General features: G+C 38.1%; 1 protein-coding gene across 1 annotated transcript; it reads right to left on the reverse strand.

Annotated features, from left to right (window-relative positions):
- Positions 1 to 2,729: 2,729 nt before the first annotated feature.
- Positions 2,730 to 7,822, reverse strand: LOC139743469 (trans-L-3-hydroxyproline dehydratase-like). The gene is made up of 3 exons (XM_071653954.1): positions 7,345 to 7,822; positions 5,159 to 5,451; positions 2,730 to 2,993 (listed from the first exon to the last, which is right to left on the reverse strand). Exons 1-3 carry the CDS (start codon positions 7,820 to 7,822, stop codon positions 2,730 to 2,732), a joined length of 1,035 nt encoding a protein of 344 aa, XP_071510055.1.
- Between the last annotated feature and the right edge of the window lie 16,322 nt (positions 7,823 to 24,144).

Consider the following 24,144-nt stretch of genomic DNA (forward strand, 5'->3'; position numbering starts at 1 on the left):
TACAAGGACAAAACTATTTTGAAAGCTAAAAATAGCAATCGACGTACAAAGAGCAGAAGTCAAAAAATAGAGAAAGAAAAAAAAAATGGAAGAGAATAAGAGCTGATGGATAAAAGATAGCATAAAAATAAGCTAGTATAGGAGCATGACCTACATACAAGCAGTTTCATAACGAGTTCAAAGTATGATAAGTACTATAGTGTAGTAATTATATGGGAGCATAAACACGATAAAAACCGAAACCACAGGTAAAGCAAACATATACTTGAATGGATCCGTCATGCGTTGGAAGAGATCAATGTAAAATAACACGTAATCGTATCAGTCAGTTTTATGCTCATTCAGCAACATGTATTGGTTTTTGTTTGAAGATAAACAGAGAACAAGATTTGACTATCTCTGCGGGAAGATCACTCCACAATTTGGGTCGGTTGAAAGCCATTGTTTGGGGGTTCTTTGAGCAAAGAGTGTGTGAGTACACGTGCAAGGTGAAAAATAAAAATGTTGTGAATCACGACTTGTCATGACCTCCGCATGGATCCCGGTTTCATCTCTATGGTGCATCACTGCTTCCACATCTTATGTGGAACACGGTATCGTTATCATCATAACAGCGAACATTTGACTGTATACCATGGAAATATCTGTCGTCAAAGGTGAAGAAAAGAGTCACCGTTATAGACAGAAAGACAGGTTGTAAGATATTTTTTTTCTGCTTCTAAGAGTCATGGACATGTACCTCGCGATATATTTTGTTTTTGTGTCTGTGTGTCATAATATCGTAAATATGAATGTATGAATGGTTTCTTCGCAAAAACCGATAAGACCATTATTCAAGATTTTGAACTACGGTCTCTGTCATAAAGTACAAAGTAATATCTTTTAAATGGCATATTGGTCACTACACGTAAAGGTACATTTTTGAAGTTATGGTCAAAACAAACAAACATTTTCTTATTATTATCTCCATTTTCTTGACCTTTAATCGCAAATATTCCATTTGGCAAATATGGAATTATCGGTTTTTGCGAACAAACTCTTCATATGTAGGACACTATATGCGACCGTGCATCACAAAAAGAACAAAAAGTCGCACACACTGATTTTGCGTGAGGACTGAAAATAAGTACAATGGGTGAACCAAGCCACTCTTGACTTTTTCATATTTTCTGAAAGAGTCTTCTTTTACATTATGCTAAAATTTGGGGTCATAAAACGGGCGGGAAAGTGTGTTTTTAAGCAGTTTATCTTGAACATTTTTTGTAGAATTGTGTGATTAGGTGTGTCTTTAGAGTCCCTTTTTCATTTCTATAAAATCTTGTACACACTCTTCGCTTTCAACTCTAACAACTTTTTAAAGGATAGTGCTACTGATTTGAAATATATCAGTAATTATGGACAAAATGTGTTAGAGAGGCATGCTTAATTTCAATGTATTTTGATAATCCCCTCATTGTTGTTATTTGCAAGGTTTACTCCCTGTTTTTTGTCCCATTCATCGCACAGCATGCCGTCAAAGCCCCGTTTGAGGCGAGACCCCAAACGAAGCTGATGGGGTGCTATACCCCCCTAACGATTCCTCGTTTGAGAGTGGAAGTTGATGTATTTGTCCACTGCAAAATAGCTTTCTACTCAGGCGTGGCAAACCTAGAGGCAAAGCCAGGGTTTAATGACTGCAACAGCTGTCATATTACGTAAGAACATGATAAGGATATCTGCCTGTGGCAGACCATTCAAAGTGCACTCAATTTTCTGTATTCTTTCTAAAGTTTTAGATTTTATATTCTATTGAGAAATTCTATAGTCATCCGTTTTTGAATTTCGAACGAAAAAAAACCTATAAATAACGAAAATATAGGAATAAGGAGAGCATTGTAGAAGTTTGTCGACAGACACACGCACCATGAAGCTACATAGCCCATGCCAAAACCAAAACAATCTCCTCCTCTCCCGGGTGCCCCCCCCCCCCCCCCCCCCCTGTGGCGGTGACTGATGCTTAGATTAGGCCAGGGTCAAGAAACAGGTGTTTTTTATCTTTGGTTTTTAAGTCCTTGATTGCAAAGATATACACTGGCATTGTCTACAGGGGTGTAGCTTCTTCAAACGAGAGATTTGCCTCATGAGCTAGCACGGTTTGGTAAAGATTAAGCGCTTGAATAGACACTGTACTTCAAAGCCTCTTTTCTCAGTTCAGACTTTTCCTGAGTTTGTGCTTTCTTTCCAATATTTAGGAGATTCCATTTCCTTAGAGTTATACATCATTTTAAAGCTGAAAGTCTGCTCTCTCAGAATATGATCTTAATTAAAATTTCATGTCTGGCGACGTTTTGTTTGTTTTGTGGTGCAGGGTCACATATGTATATAACGAATGTATTTCACTCTAAAAAATCCCGAGTCAGAACTGACCCGGAACTGGGTCCGTTGGGGTCATACACCGTTCCGGGTCAGAAATGACTTGGAATTTGGTCATGAACACCCCGAATGGGTTCACCCTGACCCAATTCATGACTCTGAAAGGGTCATATCTGACCCCATTCCTTGTCATTTCTGACCCGGAACGGTGTGTGACCCCAACGGACCCAGTTCCGGGTCAGTTCTGACTCGGATGTTTTAAGAGTGTTCTTTTCAACCGCCAAATCAACCATCAAAATTAATGATAGTGCTTCAAAAGACTACGTCATTTTAGAGATCACGAGTCCCTCATTTCTAAACGCTGGTAGCCTGTCCCCTTACTCTAATCGGAACCCATTACACAATGCATCCCCCTCCTCAGCGAAGAAAGTGCTTCTCCCGATGAAGTGGCCCTTTCCGGCAACCTCCACCACCACCGCATCGTAGTTCCCCACTTTGGTCGTCTCCACCGCCTTCCCAGTGAACTCTAAACCGGAGACTCCACTTTCGAACCGCCGTACCTGATTAAGGTCAATAAGCCCTTTGTGGACCTGCACAGCAATTCGACCGGTCACTCCCGATCCGCATGGACATCTGGATACCTGAAACGGGATTTAGGGAGAAAAGGATTTCAAAATCTGGAAAGAGGAGAAAAATTATGTTTGTGTTTAAACTATCAATAGGTTAGTCATTTCAATAAAATTTGTCAGCATAATATATACACAAAGGACAATTCTCTATAACATGTACAATTATACGAAGGAACCGCTAAAGCAAAGCTTGTAACCGCGCGTTCAGGAAAAAAAAAAGTATTAATATAAATTCGTTTTGCAATGGAGATAGGAGACAAAGCATACAAGGACAAAACTATTTTGAAAGCTAAAAATAGCAATCGACGTACAAAGAGCAGAAGTCAAAAAATAGAGAAAGAAAAAAAAATGGAAGAGAATAAGAGCTGATGGATAAAAGATAGCATAAAAATAAGCTAGTATAGGAGCATGACCTACATACAAGCAGTTTCATAACGAGTTCAAAGTATGATAAGTACTATAGTGTAGTAATTATATGGGAGCATAAACACGATAAAAACCGAAACCACAGGTAAAGCAAACATATACTTGAATGGATCCGTCATGCGTTGGAAGAGATCAATGTAAAATAACACGTAATCGTATCAGTCAGTTTTATGCTCATTCAGCAACATGTATTGGTTTTTGTTTGAAGATAAACAGAGAACAAGATTTGACTATCTCTGCGGGAAGATCACTCCACAATTTGGGTCGGTTGAAAGCCATTGTTTGGGGGTTCTTTGAGCAAAGAGTGTGTGAGTACACGTGCAAGGTGAAAAATAAAAATGTTGTGAATCACGACTTGTCATGACCTCCGCATGGATCCCGGTTTCATCTCTATGGTGCATCACTGCTTCCACATCTTATGTGGAACACGGTATCGTTATCATCATAACAGCGAACATTTGACTGTATACCATGGAAATATCTGTCGTCAAAGGTGAAGAAAAGAGTCACCGTTATAGACAGAAAGACAGGTTGTAAGATATTTTTTTTCTGCTTCTAAGAGTCATGGACATGTACCTCGCGATATATTTTGTTTTTGTGTCTGTGTGTCATAATATCGTAAATATGAATGTATGAATGGTTTCTTCGCAAAAACCGATAAGACCATTATTCAAGATTTTGAACTACGGTCTCTGTCATAAAGTACAAAGTAATATCTTTTAAATGGCATATTGGTCACTACACGTAAAGGTACATTTTTGAAGTTATGGTCAAAACAAACAAACATTTTCTTATTATTATCTCCATTTTCTTGACCTTTAATCGCAAATATTCCATTTGGCAAATATGGAATTATCGGTTTTTGCGAACAAACTCTTCATATGTAGGACACTATATGCGACCGTGCATCACAAAAAGAACAAAAAGTCGCACACACTGATTTTGCGTGAGGACTGAAAATAAGTACAATGGGTGAACCAAGCCACTCTTGACTTTTTCATATTTTCTGAAAGAGTCTTCTTTTACATTATGCTAAAATTTGGGGTCATAAAACGGGCGGGAAAGTGTGTTTTTAAGCAGTTTATCTTGAACATTTTTTGTAGAATTGTGTGATTAGGTGTGTCTTTAGAGTCCCTTTTTCATTTCTATAAAATCTTGTACACACTCTTCGCTTTCAACTCTAACAACTTTTTAAAGGATCACGAGTCAGAAAGAAAGAAGAGACATTGCGGTCCTGTGGGGTTTTGATATCCAGTTTCAAACCATTGCAACCAAATATAACATTGTCATTTATCTGACAGGATTGAAGATATAAACACACGACTGCTCGAAGGTGAAATAATCAGCTTGATGTCCAAACAAAAGGGGAAATCAAAGAGGTCTAGAAGACGTCATGGACAGAAAATTAGTCTCCTCGACTTAGCCGCAATTAAAAAAAAAATGAAATTCCAGAATGCCATAACTTTTGCACAATGCTGCAGATAATATTTGTTTTCTTTATTATGTAATCGACAACATTTTTGAGTGGATTTTTTTTTTTGAAGTAGACACTTAATCGAATGAAACCCATCGCCTCACGGACCTACAACAAACTACTTCTCTGTCAGGGTCAGTGATCTGTGATATTATGTCAATATAATGTAGCTGTTCTCTAGTCTTCTGATCATGACCATAACCTTTCTACACGTTACGTACATCAAAAGAAACATTTTTTTTTTTGGTAAATACTGGTGGTATACATCAACGCATACCTGTCCAAGAGCCGACACACATATGTTAACAGAAGGCTCTAAACTCCATTCGTCTTTTCCATCCGTTATGATGGTCCCGTACAGGGTAGCCAGATCCGTATCATTTGGATGGCTCAGGTTCACCGCTGATCCTACAGCCTTGGCCACCGCGATGGCCGCCGATTGGATGTCTTGCATGGGTGACTTGCAAACGTCGAGTCCCAACTGGTCTGCGCTGACGTAAGCATAATATGCTCCTCCATAACCAATGTCCACCGTTACCGCCCCGTAACCAGCGACATCGACTTCCATATCTGATGGCATGACAAGGTCGAAAATAAAAGAAGCAATTCATTTATGCAGATGTCACACTATCCCAAAGTTGAAATAAGCTGTATAAACATGTTAAAGGAAATGTTTCCATTCGGCTCAGATCGTAGAGACACCGGGTTGTTCGTGAGGGCATTGCTGCTCACAAAAGGTCATACTTGCTTTGCCTATGGAATACAGTACTGGTTGAGGTGAGAATTCAGCTTGTGACGTTCTGCGAGATATTTAGAAATCACACTATGAAATATTCAAGAGCTTATAATTCTAAAGGGAATCAGACAGTTTAGTTGATGAAAATCTCAAATGACGGAGGTATCTAAAAAACAATGAACAGGCAAACTGTGACAGGATGATGAAATTATATAGATATTTGGTAGAATTTCACCTACAGTCCAATCGTTTAGTAAATATCTTTTACATACGCTTAAAAGAGGCAAGGGACGGACATAACTTCATTTCACCAGGTACAGAATTCAAACACGTATTCCTTGGTATTTACCAAATCTATGCGATGTAGCATATCGAAGAAGAGGTAAATATAAGTCATCAGTTTGTATTATGTTTCTTCAACAAAATATTTTTTTTCATTGATGAAAGGGCAATTGGTCAACATGATGAAGAAATGGCAGTTTCGTTGACGAAAGAGACCATACGACACTAGCTTGGCGCACCGTACTTAAAACTTATGTGCATGTACGGCATGTATGCGAGTAACCTTCCTGGTCAAATTGATTCTTACTCGGGGGGTATTGTTTGCTTCTTTGCTTCGTTCTCTTGTTGACAGAATAGGGAGCTTTATATTTTGACGCGAGGACGTTTGAGACGACGAGTGCGCTGGACGTTCTCCTCTCCCCTACGTTGCGTTGAAAAGTAGCTTTAGATTACACTGGGACGCAACGTATAAAAAAAAATAAATAAAATCGCGCCCCCACTATGATCAGTGCCCAGTACGCGTAGTGAAAAACTCAGGCGACGCAAGCTGAAAATAGATCGACTGTGCACGCTCAGAGCATTTTTTTTTCCTTTGAACGTCCGCGCTTCTAAAATCTAAAGCTCCCTACTGACAAACTCACAGCCAACTATCGCGAAAGCGTTGAAATCATTCAGCAGAAAAAGATACATACACGGTCTCACAGTCTGATAGTCACAGAACCATCCCCTTCTTCTCACATGGTTTAAGGAATCTCAGGAATTCATGGATATTCAAGTTTGCTTTTTATTTTTCTATTTATTTTATTTTCTTGTCAAGAGACATACATTCTTATGTGTGTTTGTGTGTAATTAGAGGGGCAGGGTTGCATCCCCTCAGCCCCACCACCAGCCCCCATCCCCCATCCGGTAACACGACATTTTGCTCCTGAGACAATCAATTATTGCTTCTGTCTTAACTTTCTCCAGTGACCTAGGGTTAATGTTGTGATGGGGTTTTATGTTTAGTTTGGTGTGAGAATTATGTTTGTGATTACGGCCTTAGGTCAGGGTCATGTTTGTGGATAGAATTTAGCTTTAATAGCGTGCAAATATTTCGTGGGAGCAATGTTCAGGAACAAATGTCGTTTAACCTCCGCACCCTTGGCTTTCACCTCATTTTCCTGCTGGAGTCAAGTTTTCCATTATTGCTAATGAATAATTGACTCGGTATAGGCCAGCTCTGCGTTCCTGTCAGGGTGCCATAGTTTAGACTGTTATTGATTGTTAAAATGGTATGAATGAAGGCTAGCATTTGTCATTATCATTAATACAGTTGTGTTTTGAGAGTGAGTCTTTGTATGGGTCTGTGTAAAAAATGGCTATGTGGAATCAATCTGCATGTGTATCAGAGCTATGATACGATACGTGTTATCAATGGAGAATACCCAGCGTGACAATCTCCTTACCAGTTTTGAACGCAAAAGCTGGAACGCTGCGGAATCTTGCTTTCCCAGATCTCTTGGTTTGGTCGTCGTACTCCACGAAAGTTTTGACCAATCCGCAGACCCACTGTATGTTGACTTGTGTTTCGGGTGCCACAGGCTTCACGATCCCGAAGTCCACGGCGTAACGGGCAAGGGCCATGGTTCCAGAGCCGCACATAGCACCAAAGCCCTGGTTGCACATTAAAATAACTGCTAAATCTGCTTCATCGTGGTCGGGCTCTACGATTAGTAAGCCGTAGGAACCATTACCTCGGGGTGCGAGCAAAAGTGCCCGTCTCAAGTGATCGTAGTGGTCTCGAACGTGACGCCATTTTTCCATCAGCGTTTTTCCAGAGTTCTTCGGAAAGCCAGAAAGAACCAGGCGAAACGAATCCCCGCCAGCATGCATTTCTATCGTATCAATCTTATAAGGGCTGGTGTTGATAGTAGATTCCGCCATGACGATTATATTCCACGAATTGCTCAGGCTATAATTTGATTGATGAGATGTGATCCTGACGAGATCCCGTCCTCAAATGTTTGCATGTGTCGCCCTGAGGCTGAATAAGGTAAACACTAGTCGTTTCGATTTGTACGTTGAGCCCGGCGTCACCATGTTACGACGTTTTGTTTTGTTTTCTTTAGCTTACTTTTTATACTGCGCATGCGTAGGTGTCCACTCCAAGCTCATCACCCAATTCTACTTTGCCGATTCTGTACAGAATGAAGTAGTATTGTAACTTGTGACTGTTTAACTAGCTCGTTGTAGTAGAAACAAAATTGTAAGAAAGGTACAAAACTTAATATGCCCCTAGCGCCTCTCACGGGTGACCTCTCTAATATGTGACCGTGCACCTCAAAACGAACATAAAGTCGCACACACTGATTTTGTGTGAGGACTGAAAATAAGTGAAATGGGTCAACCTACCCGAACTTGACTTTTTCATCTTTTCTGAAAGAGCGGGTCTTCATTTACATTATGCTAAAATTTGGTATCATAAAACGGGCAGGAAAGTGTGTTTTTTAGCAGTTTATCTCGAACATTTTTGGTAGAATAGTGTGATTAGGTGTGTCTTTAGAATCCCTTTTTTATTTCTGAAAAACCTTGTCCACACTCTTCACTTTCAACTCTAATAACTTTTGAAAGGATAGTGCTACTGCTTTGAAAGTTGGCATTAATTATGGACAGAATGTGTTAATGAGGCATGCTTAATTTCAGTTTAATCTAATAATCCCTTCATTGTTGTTACTCTGGTGGTTTACTTCCTGTTTTTTGTCCCATTCATCGCACAGCCAGCACGGTTTGGTAAAGATTAAGCGCTTGAATAGACACTGTACTTCAGAGCCTCTTTTCTCAGTTCACACTTTTCCTGAGTTTGTGCTTTCTTTCTAATATTTAGGTAGTTTAGGAGAGTCCATTTGATTTGAGTTATACATCATTTTAAAGCTTAAAGTCTGCTCTTTCAGAAAATGGTCTTAACTAAAAATTCATGTCTGGTGACTTTTTGTTTGTTTTGAGGTGCAGGGTCACATATAACTCTACATAATTACAATGGAAAAAATCGTTTTCTTTGTGAATTGCGCTGCAAGTTTTATTTTTTTTTTTCGACTGTGTTTATTGATCTGGAAACAGTATAGAATTGGGTAGACTCGGAGTATTTTTGTAATTCATGCTCTCATCTTACGCTTGGATTCTGTGTTCAATGAATTGCTGTATTATTTGCATTCATATTCCTGTCTGTGTATTTTGCAATGTACATCATACGCAGAGTAGGAGGGTGGATTTGCTCAGTATACTCTACGGTGTATGAACAATCATGACAATATAGGCCTATATCAGATAAATTCTATTGCCGTTCTGTTACACTCTACTGCTGACCTGCTGACCTCTGTGTTCGATGGCTGGAGTAAAAATTATCTTTTAGTGAAATCTACGTGGGATATTTTAATGCTCAGTGAATTTAAATAGATCTTTTATACGTCTGTTTTGAGTGTTTACAGAGATTTGGCCCCAGTTGTTGTTGGAAGGAAGTAATTGGTATCATATATATATATATATATATATATATATATATATACACATACATACATATATATATATATATATATTAATCACTGCATAAATATTAGTGCTCATTATAATGAAATGTGATCCCACTGTCGTGCGAGGCGGCTACGAACGCCATACGCACGATCGGCCATTGGAAGCATTTATTTATTTATTTATTTATTTTTTTTTTTTTTTTGGGGGGGGGGGGTAACTTTCGGTCACTATCATAGTTTACTTAAAGTGACCTATGTGCAGTACCAACACACACTCACAGAGAGAGAGAGAGAGAGAGAGAGAGAGAGAGAGACACACACACACACATATTCAGCAAAGTAAAGTAAATCCTTTTTGAAGTTGATATTTCCCATAAAATGTTTGGCGCGAAGTCAATGTGTTATAATATGCCATATTGAGGGTAATTGGATTGGCTGTCAACCTGATAGGTGAATTAAAAGGAACATTTTACGCATACCATGTGTGAACACATTGTGTTTTCTCTTCAAGGGCACAGTCTTGGCTTCTTTCTTTTCATTGATCTCTTTATGTTCTTATAAAAGAATACGAATCGTGCCGTGGCCAAGATCAGACAAATCAGACATTTAAAAAAAAAAAAAAACTGATTAAGATTTACGTTTGTTACATTAATGCTTCACAAACAGATAACGCTATAACTTACTTCATCTTTTTCATAGCATTCTGAAATCATAAATTCGTCACGACTTGCGAATAAGAAATGCTAACACAGTCTACAATAAGAGAAATAAAAAAAAACCTTCTTGTTTCAATGTCACTTATTCTTTTGTAAGTATCTATAAATTTTAGGCAACAATTGCCCATTGCTAAGCCTACTTTTATTTGTATACGGTTAAAGAAAGAGTAAAAGAAACAAATGCACAACATTGGAAATTATCGGCAAAATTTACATATTGCCCCCCCCCCCCCCAAAAAAAAAAAGAAAAAAAAGAAAAAGGGGGTGACACAACACAACATTATTAGAGATGTCATACATTCCATTTTAGCCCGAATTCGTTAATCTTTTTGCTAAACACTTTCATATTTTTGTTATTGATATTGCTGTTCGTATCATCTGTTTGTTGTATTTAGAATGGGCCATTAAATGGTTACACCTTTCATAACGTTCCACATGCGTTTGCATACGTGTGTGCTTGTACTCCATCACCGACGCCAATAGTGTCGTTCTCTTTACTCTATAAGATAAAAGCAAGCATGTGTAAATGTATTTTTTTTTCTGGCGAAATGGACGGAACCATACCATACCTCTTGAAGAAGGAACGTGTAGAATAGTTTCTATTTAATAACCAGTTTAACACACATTCAACACACATTTTCATTACAAAAGAATGCCTTGAGAAATAATGGTTTATTACCTCCAAATGTTTATACCTTTATCATGAATAGGAAAACTAGATTACCATTCTGCTGACGATCAACTTGATTGTCCAACTTCAAATGGAACTGTTACCTTAACCTGGACGAATAATGTATTGTAGTTCCACAGTTATTTCGGTTGTGTTTTTTCCCTTTCTTTGGCAGGACACACGCCATCCATGTTGTCTGGTTCAATATTGGGTTCCATTAATAACGGACCATGCATAGTTACTGTATAGATACCTTTTTAAGTAAAGCGGGTAGACAGATCAATATTCATCACAGCGTTGTTTTTTATACTCTTGAACTAGCAGTGTTAGGCAGGTCAGCTTTCACCTCATCTCTCTCTCTCTCTCTCTCTCTCTCTCTCTTTGTCTTTCAGTCTGTCTGTCTGTCTGTCTGTCGCCATACTCTTTCTCTAGTCTCTCCATCTCTGTCTCTATACGTTTCGTTTCTAGACGAGAGTGAGCTTACAGCCGGATAGACTGGTATACAGTATTATGTAAAAGTATGATTATTGTTGTGTGTAGTTACTGAGGATTTTGTTTGCTTACGCCCGCATGCATTTGTGCTGCATGGGGTGTTTATTGTATGAAACAAGGCCTATAGCTAATTGTCTTATGATATATGGTATGGTATGATGCATTTTAGATACGTAGTGCGTCTTACAGGTAATAATGGGAGAGTAAACAAAAATGGTGAGGCGCAGGGGTGTTCGGGTTGTGTGAGCTTAAAGTAGGCCCGCATAGAAATCTAAATCATGCATAAACCAGGGTCATATATACCTCATTATAACGAGGAAGTACCATAGATTCCACCTAACCATGTTTCGAATTCACCTAGAAACGCTTACCAATGATAGGCCCTTCTTAATAAAACGAATAACTAGTTTTAATAAAGCCAGAGAACAGCTCGTTTGTACTCTCAGCGGGGAGATGACGTCACCGTGATGAGGCCTCGATCTTATGCGAGAGAGCGAGCGCGAGCTAGCGCTAGCTAGCGTATAGCTAGCTGTATACAAAGCCAAGCTAATACGTGTAGGATGCGAAGCCGACTACACTTTCTTGTTGAAAATAGCAGAAGGTACCTCTGACTTGGATATCGAGGACCTCATTTTGGAATGTGATCCAGATTCAGAGGATTCGTTTGATGATACGGACTCTTACCATAACGACCATGGGGAGATAGGCGAGTACGACGAAGATGAAAGTGACGTCGAAGGATCATCAGGCAGTGCTGGTGCAGTTGAACGCCAGCCTGTACCGTATCAAAACGAGCCTCTTCCTCGCAATCCCGCCGTGGCTGGCCGGGTAGTGGAGCGGGAGAGAGATGGCGACAAAGGCGCGGGTGAAATCGATCTCCGCAGTAGACTTGACCCAGCTAATGTTCAAAATTGGTAAGTTTTAGCACCATTTGTAGCAGATTTCATATCAAATTGAATGATATGAAATGTAAGTATGTATTAGCCCAGCCACAGGCCATCAACATCAATTTGGGAAAGTATCAGAGTATAGAGACCTTTCAGTTTCAGTTCGATAGAACTAGAACAAGATTCAAGAAGTTCGATTGTGAGATTTTGAGTTTGGAATGAGAGCAAGGGCCTAACTGTTAGCAATTCAATTAGCATGACTTTGTCTGAGCTAGGGCCTAACTTTTTAGACTATGCTAAAATGGGGAAATTAGCAAAGGTAGTCTTGTTGTTGAATCAAGATATCTGGCCTCAAAATGCATTTTTGATTTGGATTTACCAATTAATACCCCTTGATCTTTTAACGTACGCATACAGGCCTAAATTGCATAGCCAAAAGAAATAGTACAGTATTGTAAGAAATTTGGCATAATCGTGATATAGTCCCCACCTTGGTATGAGCAATATTGCATATTGAGGTTTATTTCGTCAGTGAATCAAAAGTATTTTTTTGACTTTGACTTCAAGTTTTGTTAGAACACAAAAAGTTGAAGAGAGTTGCAGGAATTGCTGATAGTTTGATACCGCGAAAAATTGGTCCCTGGTGTCTTAATTGATGGGATTGCCACCTAGTCTAGAATTCTATGGTAAAAACAACGAAGAACCGCCCCCGCCAACCAGGAGTGGACTCTAGTCTCTGTAAATTAGAGATTACACACTTGCTGACCTCCGTTATTTGATTTCTTTTCTTTGGTTTCTTTTTTTCTGTTCATTGAAATCATATCATATCACAAAGTACTCAACTTTTTTTTGCCCAAACTAGACAATTCTTGAATATATTTGAAAGAATCGGGAAGAAGAATTAGGCGAATCGACACTAGAGAATAAAAATCTTACATATAGTATAGGCCGGTTTCGCCCGTCACCGAGAGTTTTCACTACTCGGCTCATTGCATTGACCAGGTAGATCTACTAGACTCAAACTTACATGTATTCCGCCGGCGCTGGCCCTGTGCGCGGGTACGGTCGCGACCGGTCGGAGCGGTGCCGGGGCTGCGCTGCAGATATATCTAGGCTAAAACTAAAGTATGGGCCATGGCTGTATGGGGAAGGATTTTCGCAACCTTCCAAGAGACCCAAGAGACCGAGAGTTGTATCGACTATTCACGGTCACTCTCCAACAAAATGGCCCAGCTAATAAACATCGTTTACATATTTAAAACGAAGGTTATTATACTTACTATTCAGTAGTAAACAATGCCCAAAGGCAAAGAATTAGATTCCAAACTTCACTGGCACGAAGAGAAGTAGCCTAACATTCCAACTTGATCATCAGCTCGCCGAATTGCGTCCGAGTCAGAGTGCGTGCAACTTGTAATAAACAATCGTCGATTGTTCAACGGTTTCTAACTAAAAAATAATGATTTACTGATATCAAAAAGCTTGAATTTCCACGGAAATGTTATATTACTTTGATAATCCCGTAGTTTTAAATCAGAACTTTACAGTGACAGATTTGATTTTACTAAACTTCCGAGTTTCCTGACGATGAGGCGATCGCGAGCAGAAAAACATAGATCTACAGTCTAGCAATGCATATCACATGCATGCAGCTAGCTAGCTAGCTCGATACGGTGACGTCACATTCACAGCCTTTTCCAGATCGACTCGCTCCGTGTCTGGTGCCTGCCCCGAGTTGTCCGAGAGAGGGCGATTCTTTATGCGGGCCTACTTTAAGTATTTAGATTAAATAATGTAAACTTAATGTTCTCACTTTTTTATTTCTTATAAGGAGGATGAAATATGCGCAATATCTCTTGAATGTATATATTACTATTGTACTATGTGTATTATGATTCTACAACAGTTTTGTTATTTTTGAAAGTTCTCAAGCTTTATCACTGACACTAGCGTCATACATAAGTCGACAAAAGGCAACGTGATAAACAAAACACACCCATTTACTGCGAGACAGCACACTGCGCTTTGTTTAGGACGATTAGGCGTGAAGGCGACTTGTATAAACTCGCCAGGGCGCCTTGTTTAAGACACAAATGAAAGACGGCGACTTGTTCAAACTCGTCAAGATGTCTTGCTTTAAGCTGAGAAGGTGAGAAAGCGACTTTTACAAACTCGCCAAACCAAGCGAGAAACGGACTGTGGCTTGTAAAAAGTCGCCAAGTTGACTTGTTTATGACGAGAAGGCGTGAAGGCTATTTGAAAAAAAAAAAAACGCGCTAAGAAGCCTTGTTAAAACAAAGCATCTTGGCGACTTAAAAAGGCGTTATTCCTTGCATGTTATGCATTATGTTCTTTATCTCGACTACATTACGATTGTATCAAACTAGTTACATTCTATACCCCTACATGATTATGCTGGCTGACTATCTAATGTTTAACTGACCATCATTTTAGGCGCTATGTGGAATATATGTGACAGTGCACCTCAAAACGAACATAAAGTCGCACACATTGATTTTGCGTGAGGACCGAAAATAAGTGAAATGGGTCAACCTAGCCGAACTTAACTTTTTTCATATTTTCTGAAAGAGCGGGTCTTCTTTTACATTATGCTAAAATTTGGTATCATAAAACGGGCGGGAAAGTGTGTTTTTTTTAGCAGTTTATCTCGAACATTTTTGGTAGAATAGTGTGATTAGGTGTGTCTTTAGAATCCCTTTTTCATTTCTGAAAACCTTGTCCACACTCTTCACTTTCAACTCTAATAACTTTTGAAAGGATAGTGCTTCTGCTTTGAAAGTTGGCATTGATTATAGACAGAATGTGTTAATGAGGCATGCTTAATTTCAGTTTAATCTGATAATCTCTTCATTGTTGTTACTCTGGTGGTTTACTTCCTGTTTTTTGTCCCATTCATCGCACAGCCAGCACGGTTTGGTAAAGATTAAGCGCTTGAATAGACACCGTACTTTAGAGCCTCTTTTCTCATTTCCCACTTTTCCTGAGTTTGTGCTTTCTTTCCAATATTAAGATAGGTTAGGAGAGTCCATTTGATTTGGGTTATACATCATTTTAAAGCTTAAAGTCTGCTCTTTCAGAATATGGTCTTAACTAAAAATTCATGTTTTGAGGTGCAGGGTCACGTATGATGTAACAAGGGGGCAGGTATAACAAAGAGAAAAGTAGGACATAGCTGAGGCTTGCCTAGGACTAACCAAGTATAAAGGTTTTACCTACTCTGTTATATAGTGATAACCGTTAGTTATAACTGCTTACATAGCCTATAGAGGAGAGTTCATGCAAAGGTTTCTACGTATAGTCATATCCGTGTTCATATCAGAGAAAGTGTTCTTTGTCATCTGAAAATGAACTGAATTGCTTTTTAATTGATTCTACAACGTTTTGACATTATTGAGTGAAATGATAAAGTTAATTCACAAAAGACTTTGATACGTTCTTTTTTCCCGAGTTTATCAAAGTTACATAAAGTAATTGTTTAATCAATTTCCTTCAATGTTTTCTATCTAGAGTCAATATTGTTTCTTGTACCTACTCAACGAGAGATGGCGGCAGCCACTTCTGTTTCACCAGCTTCCGTGGAAAATCGGAAGAGTTAATTAATATTTTTACGTTGTTTACGATCTTTGATCGACTAATCTAGTCAAGGCGTTAATTCCTGTAAGAGGCTTAATTAAGGAGTTCGTTCAACCCACCCCGCAGAAAAGGTTTGACCAGACATTGTGGTAGATGGGACCTCTATGAACATACCCAGGTAGTATGTGGTTCCAAATTGTGGTGTCAGTAGAATTTTACTGGCCACTTTTCATCATGATTTGTTGGAACAAACGTAAAAGAGTCTGCGCACGCCAAGACTATTACACGCACCACTGGCACTGCTACAGGCGCCAGGGCCAGTGCTGCGTGTAGCAGTCTTAGCGCGCATATACTTTTTCTTCGATAAACAAGGGTTTTGCCAGCAAACTAACTTTTCACGGCAAGCTGGGTTCGGTGTAGTGTAGTTTCTAGCCGTTTTTATTTCGTTTTTATTTCAAGAGTTCAAGCAAGTCGATTGAGAGCGCATACCCGGTGATTGTGACGACCGAATCGCAATCACTGGGTGTGTGCTCTCACTCCACTTAGCGCAATATATACAGCGGGCTTCAGCATAATACACAAACTGCAACTCAGAGAAATAAAAACAAAAAACGGCTAGAAATTAAGACTAGGGTCGGTAAAGGCTTGTCGCTATTTGGGGCAATGAAAACGACAAACTCACATAGTTTTTGCATTTATTTCATGAAGAATTCACCAAAACTGCATAAAACCATGTATGTATATGTTGCTAGAGATGTCATCCATACAGTGGGATTCATTGTAAGTTATAATATTGTGCATGGTTACCATGGTAACCGGATGCCTAAAGGTGACTGGTAACCCCCAAAATGCCTCCTGCTGCTGCAAACATTGTTGTTGTTTTTTTTATCTTATAGATGCAATAAAAAAAAAAAACATTTTTTTTATTGATTTTCGTTTAAAAAGTTTTCCCTGTTGCCATGGCAACCAGTATTATCCAATCAGAATTTAGTTGTCAATAACTCGAAAACTAAAGCCCATAATTTCAAAAAGCTCAATAAGCATGTCCTTCTTTCTGCATAAAGTGTACGACATCAAGTATATGTGAAGAATATTTTGAAGCATTCTCAAGTTACAGCAAAATTTGCAAGCAGAGGCATAATAAACTACCACTGAAAGAAAGATATCATTTTCGAATAGTAAATACATGAAAAAGTTGCATCCGTCGTACTTTCAACACAAATTTGACTTCAAAGCATAGGCAAATGTATATAGTTTTTAATAATGTATGGACACAAATTTCCCTTAAAAATAAGATGAATACAGAAAGCAAAGCCAATATTCTATAGTAGCTCTTTCGAGTATTTACAGAGCGATGGTAATTCAAAACAATCCTGGAAAAGAGCAGAGGAAAGCAATTGATTGTTTATGTTCTTAAAGGAAGTTTATTCAAGAATACCGATAAATTCCTTTCTAAAGAAGGATTATCCATCAACGAATTAAGTGTACTTTTGTGTTCGTAAACTATTGTAATATATAATAAAATGAAATGTCATGATATGTAAATTTTATTCAAAACGTGCAGTAATGAATTAATGCTGAGGAGAGAATGAGGGAAAACTCTTGGGCGTCTTTTCCCTTTTTATCCAGACTAATTTTACAGTATAGAACTCATCTACAATGACTGATGTGCACGAAAGGCAAAAGAAGCAAACCTGTCTAAATTCCAGATATTCTTGGGAGTTACCAATCACCTGTTGGCATCCGGTTACCATGGTAATTATGCACATTATCATACCTTGCAATGTATCCCATTGTATTGCTGACATCTCTAGCAACATGCACCATAGTTTTAAGGCGTTTCGATGAATCCTTCGTGAAATAAATGCCAAAACTGTGATAATTTTGTCATTTCCATTGCCCCAATAGCGACAAGCGTTACCGACCCTAATCTTAATTTCTACCTGTTTTTATTTCGAATTTATTTCTCTGAGTTACAGCTTGTGTATTGTGCAGAAGCTCGCTGTATTGCGCTAAGCCGAGTGAGGGTGCATGCTCAATGATTGCCACAAAAAAAAAACGGTTCGGGCGTCACAATCGCTGGGTATGCACTCTCACTTGGCTTGCTTCAACTCGAAGAAATAAAGACGAAATAAAAACGTCTGGAAACTACACTACACCGACTCCAGCTTAGCGTGAAAAGTTAGTTTGCAGGCAAAAACCGATGTTTGTAGCGGAAAAAGTCTTTGTACGCTAAGACTATAACACGCACCACTAGCATTGGCGCCTGAAGCAGTGCTAGTGGCACGTGTAGTAGTCTTAGTGTGCGCAGACGCTTCCTCGAAGAATATGGTCATGTCGCAACTAAAATGGCCTGTAAAATTTCATTGATACCACAATTTGATATCGCATACTACCTAGGGGTGTTCCAGAGGGTCCAACCGACCACCCCATGCAGTCAAACCCTTTCTGCGGGGTGGGTTGAACGAAGTCATTTTTTTTTTTTCTGGGTCGCTGCGCCTGGACTAATCCTCTTACCGCCGTTTGAATGTAAGAATGAAGGGCTCGGGTCATTCTCACATTCATATTATAGCGCCCTCTCTCGTCCTTCTCTCAGCTCTATAGCAGAATATCATGTATATGAATCAAAGAACGACCCAAGTCCATCACACAAAATGGCCTCTCCACAATTAATATAAATGTTAATTGTCATAATAATATATGTTCTAATTTGTATATACAGTGTTGTCTTCCCATCACAGTTAAATAGAATATCATTGGACAAATAAAAAAGATATGATTTTTTTTTAAAGTTTACTGGTCTTCCATGGACTTGGGTCGGTCTTATATTCATAAATATATTCAATTGTTTCAAGCTATAAGCAGAGTGATCCTACGTCTGGAGCAGGAAAACGCGTGTTGCTTTCTGCTCAAATGATAATATGAGTTACTTGAAGATAGAGGACGTGTGTTTGATTTATGGATTGAATGTTGTAATTGTTATGTATCTCGTATAAGCACACACACACACACACACACACAAAATCAGGAGCGATATTTTTAACATCTGCTTTCCTCTTATTTGAATATTTATTTTTGTTTCTTTACTCAAAACAAAATATGAAACATGCAATAATCCTATACACATCAGTGCATGAATATGATGCAATAACGAGTGACGGCGCGATCCCGAGAACTGCTGGAATTACATGGTGGTCTGTGAAGTGTTATTTGTTCCATGTTTTTTTGGTTTGTTTGTCTGTTTGTTTGGTTTTTTTTTTCTCCAGTAAAGAACGGCAACGAGATATTTTGACTCACGGGTACGCAGTTCCGTGCATGGTCTATAGAGAACCCGTAATACTTGAGTAAGTGTAGACATGACAGACATGTATGACTCTTCTTCCCCTCTGTCTCTTTATCTTTTATAATGTTTGTTTGTTTGTTTTGTCTATTCTTTCTCTCTCCCTCGCTCTGCTGTCTCTGTCAGAGTAAGTAATCGCGCACTTTTTTGAAACTTGAATAGCTTGTAAAAGTTAAGTTTATTTCATTCATCATAACATATTTTACAAAAATACAAAGACGCATGTAGCTACAAATATAATGATATTATTTCATTTGACTATGAATCAGTATACATACATTGAATCTCATGACACATGAAAGCCGAAGTATAATCATATCACATTAAAAAGATTACAAAATCCTCACTCTAGCGTATTGTCTCATATAAGTACATATAAGTACCAGAGGATACATTCGAACAGATTCAGTAACGTAAAGAAAAAGAAAAAAGAAATAAAAGCAGAAAAAGGGTATCTTGACCAAGCTATTACATTGTTTTCATTTCGACCACTATACCTGACAGTCATGTAATGAAAAAAAAATGTTTTATTCCATCATCGGGTGCACAAATACCATACAGACAGTAGGAAGAAGACAAACATATGCACAGAAAAACAGCACACATCACGAATGTATGAATGTGTAAATTTAGGAAACAAATAATTATACAATACACAATATATCACGCTGATTTGCAGTGCCAGAGAATCAGCATGATACTGACACGAGTCTGAATAATTGTGTAACGCCGTTATCGAGATTTCCAAATTGAAAATCCTCATGTCTGAGTACTATAGGTCACTAAATGTTGTATCATTTTCATTAACACTTACACAGAGGTCCTACATGAAGACACTTGTATGATAAATGGTGTAACTATTGTATTCCGTCTACTTATTGTCCATTTTATTGTAGTCCTGTCGATCCACGAGGGCTACTCTTTAATAGTTTAACATGTTCGTCATGACACCACATGGATTTTTAACACACCTTCTTGGATTTTTTCAATCGAGTTTCAAACAACATCGGTCTACCTAGCAGCAAACACGATAGATCTATTACCAGCGATGTGTTGGAAGATTGTTTTCCATAATATCGGTGTCAAGAATTAAATAATATATATAAATATGTTGCTATGTAGATATATGATTTTTTTTTCTTTGTTGTTTGTGGTAGCTTTTTGTTTTTTTTTATTGTTGTTTTTAATGGCTGGGTCAGCCGTTTCATCAAAATGATGGAGATATACAGAGAGGATCATTCGCGGTGTGTCGATGGAACAGAACTTCGAGGGCAAATGCAAAAGTTCAATGATCACGATGAAACAAGAAATCCGATCATAAGTCATAAGCGTCGCCCATGGCAATGGCGACTTCTACACATCATCTTTCTGCATTGCTAAAACTGACGTTGATTTTTAAAGCGACTTCAAGTCGGCTTCTGTCTTGTTTATTGTAAAAATCTAAATCATGAAATCATGAATTCGTTACATCATTGCAAGCCTAAACACTTCAAGAAAGGCATGCGATTTGTGGCAACTCATTCAGACGTTTTCACACACAAGGTAAAAGAAAGAGGACATTCACTCGGCGACGTTCGCGCTTGTGAACTAACATTATGACTTTTGCCCCACAGAATAACTATGTCTCTGTATTACTTGGTGAAAAAAAGTGTTTGTTATTCATTATCTGTATTTCGATCAATGATATAGATACCGCATACATCAGACAGTAAACAGACATAGCAAAAGAAGGTAGTATCTTACTCATATATGATGGTACTTGATAACATCAATTCGCACATCTGATTACCAAAATTACTTACTGACATTTTCTCACTTGACAAGAAATCTTGTGACCACAGCGTTTTGGATGTTAATAATGTTTGATGAGATAATGATAGCTCGCATTTTACGTTTCAGGCAGCATTGTTTAAGTGTAATGTTGTAATATAATCATACAGTCATTTAGGATGCTGCATGTTTCAAATTCATTGATAACGGTAATGTAAAATCACAACGCCTCGAGGATACAGAATAAACTGAATATACATTCTTTAAAACGAAACTTCTTCTTTGCATATTCATACATGGGCTTCCCTTGGAAACGAAGTTGTGACTTGACATTAACATGCAACATTTTCATCTGATGAATCTATTTTACCTTCGAAAGAATGATAAAAGAGTGATAAGTGCGCTGTACCAGCTGTATCAAAACAAGTACTTTATTAGCCAGAGTCAAGGCAGTACTATTTTCAACATAAATAAAACAGCAAAGTCGGAATAAGGCCTATACGCAAGCCCAAGCAATTGAAGTACACCGTAAAGTGGGGGTATTAAAGTGGGACACTTCAGCCTTCATTTGTAAATCACACACACACAAAAATAATAAAACAGACAAAACTATGTGATATTGGTTTAGGGAAACATTATTCATAACTAAGTTCAAATTTACACTTTTAATAGCCATAACTACCCCAATTGTCCCACTTGCCCCAACGTACTGGGGTTAATGGGATAACACTGTACGCATAGCGTAGTCTACGCAAGATGAGAAAAGTGGAAGTACGCTCATACAGTCACCAATGCCCATCCGATTTACCTGCGTTCCACCTACCCAAACCCCGTGGGTTTAGTGGCAAAGGAAATATACTAATGCAGCAATTAACGGAATGTGACATTTTCTCCCTTTTTTGATGGCTACTTGAATAAATGATTCCCTACAAGAAGTTTTGGCGAAAAAAAAAACAGAATCAGCATTTTGAGATGCATGTCCATTATACTGTTTTTTAAATATACCGCTTTCACGTTATGGTATCATACGGGCAACTAAGATGCCATTTCTATGAGTAATTTACTCTATTTTTTTTCCAAAAAAAAAGTAATCTTCTAATGGCTAAAACCAGTCTGTTCAGGAGTTTTTGGATCTGTGAACTTGTTAATTAAACATAAAAAAGCCAGAAATGAGCCTGAATGAAACAAACCACTAACACGAAGCTTTGTAATATCGACGACGACGTCGCTGACAATACACCATCGATTAGTCTTTTATCTGAGGAGAAAACGTCCGGATTAAATTAAAAGATAATCGAAGTAAAAATCCTTTTGTGTTTTGTTAAGCATCTGGTTACCTGTTGTTCAATTTTTCAACCACGACACTAAAATATGAGAATAAAACACTAAACATTAACATTTCTTTTCTATTGTTATTCATAAAATAGGTATGGCACAAAATCTTGGAATGAAGCTTTGGGATAGTAAGGATTTTTACGATTCTAGCTCTGATAATTCTAATTCTTATCACACTTAAGGCATCCATTTTTTTCTACATATGTGTTTGTTCGTACAAAATCTCTACTCCACTAATGTCTTCTCCTTAAAACAATGTACATACAAATAATTATTCAAGTGTCCCACTTACCCCAGTGTCCCACTTATACCCCATTTTACCAGTATTAAATGTGACACTGCACCTCAAAACAAACAATAAGTCGCCAGACATGAATTTTTAGTTAAGACCATATTCTGAAAGAGCAGACATTAAGCTTTGAAATGATGTATAAGTCAAATCAAATGGACATTCCTAACCTATCTAAATATTGGAAAGAAAGCACAAACTCAGGAAAAGTGTGAACTCAGAAAAGAGGCTCTGAAGTACAGTGTCTATTCAAGCGCTTAATCTTTACCAAACCGTGCTGGCTGTGCGATGAATGGGACAAAAAACAGGAAGTAAACCACCAGAGTAACAGCAATGAAGAGATTATCAGATTAAACTGAAATTAAGCATGCCTCATTAACACACTCTGTTCATAATCAATGCCAACTTTCAAAGCAGTAGCACTATCTTTTCAAAAGTTATTAGAGTTGAAAGTGAAGAGTGTGGACAAGGTTTTTCAGAAATGAAAAAGGGATTCTAAAGACACACCTAATAACACTATTCTACCAAAAATCGAGATAATCTGCTAAAAAAACACTTTCCTGCCCGTTTAATGATACCAAATTTTAGCATAATGTGAAAGAAGACCCGCTCTTTCAGAAAATATGAAAAAGTCGAGTTCGGCTAGGTTGACCCATTACACTTATTTTCAGTCCTAACGCAAAATCAGTGTGTGCAATTTTATGTTCGTTTTGAGGTGCACGGTCACAAATGACTTTCCATATCAAGAGAGTTACCTATTAACCGACCGACACATATGATCATGTATGGACTTTCCAATGTGCTGATTGCTACTGTGAAAACACGTAGAAGTAACGAAGTTTGTTATGAAAAAGAAATAAAGTTAAAAAAAAAGAAGTTTGGATCAGAACATAATGCCTGTGAATGTTTTCTATTTTCTTATTTCTTTTCATCACCAATGTTGGGATGGGGCTTAACTAGCGCACTGCGGCCTTGTTGCCGGCAAATGTGTGACCCTGCACCTCTAAACAAACAAAAAGTCGCCAGACTTGAATTTTTAGCTAAGAAGATATTCTGAAAGAGCAGACTTTAAGCTTTAAAATGATGTATAACTAAAATCAAATGGACTCTCCTAACTTAAATCAAATGGACTCTCCCAACCTATCTAAATATTGGAATGAAAGCACAAACTCAGGAAAAGTGTGAACTGAGAAAAGAGGCTCTGAAGTACAGTGTCTATTCAAGCGCTTAATCTTTACCAAACCGTGCAGGCTGTGCGATGAATGGGACAAAAAACAGGAAGTAAACCACTAGAGTAACAACAATGAAGGGATTATCAGATTAAACTGAAATTAAGCCTGCCTCATTAACTCATTCTTTCCATAATCAATGCCAACTTTCAAAGCAGTAACACTATCCCTTCAAAAGTTATTAGAGTTGAAAGTGAAAAGTGTGGACAAGGTTTTTCAGAAATGAAAAAGGGATTCTAAAGACACACCTAATCACACTATTCTACTAAAAATGTTCGAGATAAACAGCTAAAAAAACGACACTTTCCTGCCCGTTTTATGATACCAAATTTTATCATAATGTCAAAGAAGACCCGCTCTTTCATAAAATATGAAAAAGTCAAGTTCGGCTAGGTTGACCCATTTCACTTATTTTCA

The sequence above is a fragment of the Diadema antillarum genome, unplaced genomic scaffold (genome assembly GCF_040938485.1).
Source record: "Diadema antillarum isolate AM-2024a unplaced genomic scaffold, OU_Dant_1.0 seq00001084_RagTag, whole genome shotgun sequence".
NCBI lineage: Eukaryota > Metazoa > Echinodermata > Echinoidea > Diadematoida > Diadematidae > Diadema > Diadema antillarum.